General features: G+C 41.9%; 1 protein-coding gene across 5 annotated transcripts in view; it reads right to left on the bottom strand.

Moving 5' to 3' along the window:
* The window catches only part of tbpl1 (TBP-like 1), a 21,461-nt gene extending 14,799 nt beyond the window's left edge, over positions 1-6,662 (bottom strand). Inside the window, exons 1-3 of one of the 5 annotated variants that reach the window (XM_045721196.1) lie at positions 6,550-6,662; positions 5,636-5,833; positions 842-1,109 (exon numbers count right to left, since the gene is read on the bottom strand). In XM_045721196.1, the coding sequence (XP_045577152.1) occupies positions 842-976 (135 nt within the window). In that variant the 5' untranslated portion in view covers positions 977-1,109; positions 5,636-5,833; positions 6,550-6,662. Of the gene's footprint in view, positions 1-841; positions 1,110-5,635; positions 5,834-6,035; positions 6,224-6,521 lie in introns of those variants that run through there. The other 4 variants (XM_045721199.1, XM_045721200.1, XM_045721197.1 and 1 more) reach the window with 4 other exon arrangements.
* Between the last annotated feature and the right edge of the window lie 418 nt (positions 6,663-7,080).

Raw genomic sequence — 7,080 nt, 5'->3', positions numbered from 1 at the left:
CCCGGGTTCCCTCAAAACAAAAACGCCCGGGTTCCCTCAAAGCAAAAACGCCCCGGGTTCCCTCAAAACAAAAACGCCCCGGGTTCCCTCAAAGCAAAAACGCCCCGGGTTCCCTCAAAGCAAAAACGCCCCGGGTTCCCTCAAAACAAAAACGCCCCGGGTTCCCTCAAAGCAAAAACGCCCCGGGTTCCCTCAAAGCAAAAACGCCCCGGGTTCCCTCAAAGCAAAAACGCCCCGGGTTCCCTTGAGATCACAAAACTCTAGAAACCTTGGAGAGGAATACTGGAAAAGCCAATTCTCTGGCCAACTGAGTTGAAAGGTGAAAAAACATTACAGGTCACAGACAGGTGGTGTCCTCACCATAGAAATAGAACAGGCTTGGAACCTATAACCCATAGCAATTTGACTGGTTAACTCATGGGTACACTCACAATGGCTGGCTGGTATTGTGGTGCAATAATTTCCATGGTAATGTAGAATTTTCATTCAAATGATGTGGCTCGTGCAATGGATTGCATTTATTGTAAAGTCAGTTGAGTTGATTCAACAAATTACAGAAAAAGATTGAAGGGGTACACTTTCTGATTTTACTTCCTGCTTTACTCATAAGCTATGTTTAAAAAAAAAAAAAATGCAGGTTAAGACACTAATAATTCCATGCGGAAGTGTTTGAAAATAAACAAATTCATGACAAGCGCTAGCGCCGTCGCTAACAAGCAAAGCTGGTTCCATTGCTGCAAAGAGTTACGGGATATTAGAATCCTGTAGTCTTATTTTACTTAGCTCTTATGTGTACACTCAAAATGGCCGCCAGTCCACCCATTTATGTATCTGTCCTTACCCCATATTCAGGTTTATAGATTACGTTGACCCCCTCCAGAGCGATGGTGCGCAGGTTGAGATGACAGCGTGTCCTGAATACGGCCACCACGTTGGTGATAATGATATCCAACGCCACGTCATTACTGGGCTCCATGGGGACCCACTGGACCGGAGCGCAGTGGCTGGGCCTGGGTGGCTGGGCCTGGGTGGCTGGGCCTGGGTGGCTGGGCCTGGGTGGCTGACAGGAAGCGGATTACAGGTGCATGGCAACCGCCTGGATGCGAACACTAGAAATCACAGAGACAGACATCTCTAGTATTAGATATCTCATTCCGCTAGCTAAATGAATGAAGCCTTTACCTTCTTCACCAATAGCCATTTGATATCACAGCATCTCAGAGTAGGAGTTCTGGGCTAAGATCAGTTTTATATTTTAGATCATAATGAATCAGATTACATGGACAGAGGGGGGGGGGGACCTGATCCTAGATTATAATGAATCAGATTACATGGACGGAGGGGGGGACCTGATCCTAGATTATAATGAATCAGATTACATGGACGGAGGGGGGGACCTGATCCTAGATTATAATGAATCAGATTACATGGACAGGTGGACCTGATCCTAGATTATAATGAATCAGATTACATGGACAGGTGGACCTGATCCTAGATTATAATGAATCAGATTACATGGACAGGGGGGACCTGATCCTAGATTATAATGAATCAGATTACATGGACAGGTGGACCTGATCCTAGATTATAATGAATCAGATTACATGGACAGGGGGGGACCTGATCCTAGATTATAATGAATCAGATTACATGGACAGGGGGGGTGACCTGATCCTAGATTATAATGAATTAGATTACATGGACAGGTGGACCTGATCCTAGATTATAATGAATCAGATTACATGGACAGGGGGGGACCTGATCCTAGATTATAATGAATCAGATTACATGGACAGGGGGACCTGATCCTAGATTATAATGAATCAGATTACATGGACAGGGGGGGACCTGATCCTAGATTATAATGAATCAGATTACATGGACGGGGGGGGGCCTGATCCTAGATTATAATGAATCAGATTACATGGACAGGGGGGGCCTGATCCTAGATTATAATGAATCAGATTACATGGACAGGTGGACCTGATCCTAGATTATAATGAATCAGATTACATGGACAGAGGGACCTGATCCTAGATTATAATGAATCAGATTACATGGACGGAGGGGGGACCTGATCCTAGATTATAATGAATCAGATTACATGGAGAGGGGGGAGCTGATCCTAGATTATAATGAATTAGATTACATGGACAGGGGGGGACCTGATCCTAGATTATAATGAATCAGATTACATGGACAGGGGGGGACCTGATCCTAGATTATAATGAATCAGATTACATGGACAGGGGGGGGGGACCTGATCCTAGATTATAATGAATCAGATTACATGGACAGGGGGGGGCCTGATCCTAGATTATAATGAATCAGATTACATGGACGGGGGGGGGGCCTGATCCTAGATTATAATGAATCAGATTACATGGACAGGGGGGGACCTGATCCTAGATTATAATGAATCAGATTACATGGACAGGTGGGGACCTGATCCTAGATCAGCACTTCTACACTGAAAGGCTTGATACATGTACAATTGAAGTCGGAAGTTTACATATACCTTAGCCAAATACATTTAAACTCAGTTTCACACAATTCCTAACATTTAATCCTAGTAAAAATTCCCTGTCTTAGGTCAGTTAGGATCACCACTTTATTTTAAGAATGTGAAACGTCAGAATAATAGTAAAGAGAATGATTTATCTCAGCTTTTATTTCTTTCATCACATTCCCAGTGGGTTAGAAGTTTACATACACTCACTTAGTATTTGGTAGCATTGCCTTTAAAATGTTTAACTTGGGTCAAACGTTTCAGGTAGCCTTCCACAAGCTTCCCACAATAAGTCAGGTGAATTTTGGCCCATTACTCCTGACAGAGCTGGTGTAACTGAGTCAGGTTTGTAGAACTCCTTGCTCACAAACGCTTTTTCAGTTTGGCCCAGAAATGTTCCATAGGATTGAGGTCAGGGCCTTGTGATGGCCACTCCAATACATTGAGTTTGTTGTCCTTAAGCCATTTTGCCACAACTTTGGAAGTATGTTTGGGGTCATTGTCCATTTGGAAGACCCATTTGCGACCAAGCTTTAACTTCCTGACTGATGTCTTGAGATGTTGCTTCAATATATCCACATCATTTTCCTCCTCATGATGCCATCTATTTTGTGAAGTGCACCAGTCCCTCCTGCAGCAAAGCACCCCCACAACATGATGCTGCCACCCCCGTGCTTCACGGTTGGGATGGTGTTCTTCGGCTTGCAGTTTCCCCCTTTTTTCTCCAAACATAACGATGGTCATTATGGCCAAACAGTTATATTTTTGTTTCATCAGACCAGAGGACATTTCTCCAAAACGTACGATCCTTGCCCCCATGTGCAGTTGCAAACCGTAGTCTGGCTTTTTATGGTGGTTTTGGAGCAGTGGCTTCTTCCTTGCTGAGCGGCCTTTCAGGTCATGTTGATATAGGACTTGTTTTACTGTGGATATAGATACTTTTGTACCCGTTTCCTCCAGCATCTTCACAAGGTTCTTTGCTGTTGTTCTGGGATTTATTTGCACTTTTCGCACCAAAGTATGTTCATCTCTAGGAGACAGAACGCGTCTCCTCCTGAGCGGTATGACGGCTGTGTGGTCCCATGGTGTTTATACTTGCGTACTATTGTTTGTACAGATGAACGTGGTACTTTCAGGCGTTTGGAAATTGCTCCCAAGGATGAACCAGACTTGTGGAGGTCTACAATTTTTTCCTGAGGTCTTGGCTGATTTTTTTTTTCTCCCCCCCCATGTCAAGCAAAGAGGCACTGAGTTTGAAGGTAGGCCTTGAAATACATCCACAAGTACACCTCCAATTGACTCAAATGATGTAAATTAGCCTATCAGAAGCTTCTAAAGCCATGACATTATTTTCTGGAATTTTCCAAGCTGTTTAAAGGCACAGTCAACTTAGTGTATGTAAACTTCTGACCCACTGGAATTGTGATACAGTGAATTCTAAGTGAAATAATCTGTAAACAATTGTTGGAAAAATGACTTGTGTCATGCACAAAGTAGATGTCCTAACCGACTTGTTAACAAGAAATTTGTGAAGTGGTTGAAAAACGAGTTAATGACTCCAACCTAAGTGTATGTAAACTTCCGACTTCAACTGTATATACTCATTCCAGGGTTTTTATTTTTTTTTATACAATTTTCTACATTGTAGAATAATAGTGATGACATCAAAACTGTGAAATAACAGACATGGAATCATGTTATCACCCAAAAAAGTGTTACATCTAAATATATTCTAGATTCTTCAAAGTTGCCACCCTTTGCCTTGACAGCTTTGCACTCTTGGCATTCTCTCAACCAGGTTCACCTGGAATTCTTTTCCAACCGTCTTGAAAGAGTTCCCACATATGCTGAGCACTTGTTGGCTGCTTTTCCTTCACTCTGCAGGTCAACTCATCCCAAACCATCTCATGGGTTGAGGTCGGGTGATTGTGGAGGCCAGGTCATCTGATGCAGCACTCCATAACTCCCCTTCTTGGTTAAATAGCTGTTACACAGCCTGGAGGTGTTTTGGGTCATTGTCCTGTTGAAAAACAAATGATAGTTCCACTAAGTGCAAACCAGATGGGATGGCCTATCACTGCAGAATGCTGTGGTAGCCATGCTGGTTAAATGTCCCTTGAATTCTAAATAAATCACTGACAGTGTCACCAGCAAAGCACCCCCACACCACACCACCTCCTCCATGCTTCACGGTGGGAACCACACATGCGTAACCAAAAATCTCAAATTTGGACCAAAGGACAGATTTCCACAGGTCTAAGGTCCATTGCTCATGTTTCTTGGCCCAAGTGTGGTCTTCTTATTGGTGTCCTTTAGTAGCGGTTTCTTTGCAGCAGTTTGATCATGAAGGCCTGATTCACGCAATCTCCTCTGAACAGTTGATGTTGAGATGTGTCTGTTACTTGAACTCTGTGAATCATTTATTTGGGCTGCAATCTGAGGCTGGTAACTCTAATGAACTTATCCTCTGCAGCAGAGGTAACTCTAGGTCTTCCTTTCCTGTGGCGGTCCTCATGAGAGCCAGTTTCATAATGGTAACTTAATGGTTTTTGCCACTGCACTTGTAGAAACGTTCAAATACATTTTCAGGGTTGACTGACCTTCATGTCTTAAAGTAATGATGGACTGTCGTTTCTCTTTTCTTATTTGAGATGTTCTTGCCATAAAATTGACTTGGTCTTTTACCAAATTGGGCTATCTTCTGTATACCACCTCTACGTTGTCACAACACAACTTATTGGCTGGAACGCATTGAGGAGGAAAGAAATTCCACAGGCACACCTGTTAATTGAAATGCATTCCAGGTGACTACCTCGTGAAGCTGGTTGAGAGAACGCCAAGAGTGTGCAAAGCTGTCATCAAGGCAAAGGGTGGCTTCTTTGAATAATCTCAAATATATTTTGATTTGTTTAACACTTTTTTGGTTACTACATGATTCCATTTGTGTTATTTCATAGTTTTGATGTCTTCACTATTACTCTACAATGTAGAAAATAGTAAAAAAGAAAAACCCTGGAATGAGTAGGTGTCCAAAACATTTGACTGGTATTGTATATCTGACCATTTATATTAGCTATCAACTTCAGCTTTGTTTTATGAAGTTGTTTAGGGTACCATATAACATACCGGTTTGTCTGTGGATGTTCTTGTTCTTCTATCAGACTCGTCTCAAATAGAAAATAGAGACAATTAGTTCCACAGTAGGACGTCAATGATAATGAGGATTTGGCCGGTAACTCGCAAACGTGGCGTTGGCACCTCAACGGCTGCTCCTTCCCCACAGACCATGGATGTTCATTCGACCCCGGTCAGAAAAGAGATGTACTGCAGATATTATTGTTGTGGTCAGCATTCAGAAACATTCAATTCAACTTCCACAAATTAACAAATCAGAATGGTACAGACTAGAGACATTATCTAAGTAAGATAAAAAAATAAAAACGGGGGAATAACGTCACTTTAGCTAACGTTAAGCTAATTAGCAAGTCAAGTGAAATAGCTAGCTAACATCACCAGCCTAGCTTACCACAGCATCAAGACACACCGCTCTTTTATACTATTACAAGCATCTTGGCTAGAAAATAAGTTGGTTGTCAGGTTTCTGCAGCATTAAATCAAAAAAGTCAAAAGATATTGAATGAGTTTAGTTAGCTAGCTAGCTAGCTAGGTAGGTAAGTTCACTTGCTAGCCGGTGTCCTGTTGCGTAGTAACGTAACTGTGTACACCTCACCTGCACACAGGGTGTCTGTTTGCATCGCTAGTAATCAGCTCGTTAGTTAGCTAAATACCTAGTTACATCAATAGTTAGCTAGACACACAGGCTTACAAAGAAAGAGGACATTTACATGTAGCCTGGTACACATTTCAGCTTGCTAGCCAGCCAGCCAGCCAATTAACAAAGAAAATGGCTAACGTTAGCATACTAGCTCTTCAATAACGTTAACAAGGGGGGAAACTTGCTTTTAACATTAGTTAGATAGTTTTGATGGGATTCTCCCAAGACTGTATTTACTGTATTTTCTTCTTAAGTGGATATGTACCTCACTGAACTGTTCCCAAAATAAAAACAAACGCCATTTCACGTATGTAACGTTATTGCTCTTGCTTGTGTGTTCAGCCGCTAAGCGCTAGCTAAAGTGCTTCCTGTTTAGAGTTTGTTTAAAGGGGCAGGCTGTAGTTTTTCAGACAGAAGAACGGCTGGGGTTATACCACCCTCTTGTGGACAACGATGTCTCCAATTGATCTACTATTTACATTTGACATTTTAGTAATTTAGTAGACGCTCTTATCCAGAGCGACTTAAAGTAGTGAATGCATACATTTCATACATTTTTTTTTTTTTTTCCGTACTGGCCCCCCGTGGGAATCCAACCCACAACCCTGGCGTTGCAAACACCATACTCTACCAACTGAGCCACACGAGACAAGCAAAGTATTAATTCAATCCAATTGTTGGATGTCCCACCCGGAGAGAGTATGGAACATTTAAAAAATATATATATAATAATACTCAAAAATTTAAAAAAGAAACAAATAAATATATATATATTAAATTTCATTTTTTTTAATTC

This window comes from Salmo salar, chromosome ssa06 (assembly GCF_905237065.1).
Source record: "Salmo salar chromosome ssa06, Ssal_v3.1, whole genome shotgun sequence".
Taxonomy (NCBI): domain Eukaryota; kingdom Metazoa; phylum Chordata; class Actinopteri; order Salmoniformes; family Salmonidae; genus Salmo; species Salmo salar.
Note: the sequence above shows the minus strand (reverse complement) of the source record. Positions and strands in the feature narration are given on the sequence as shown.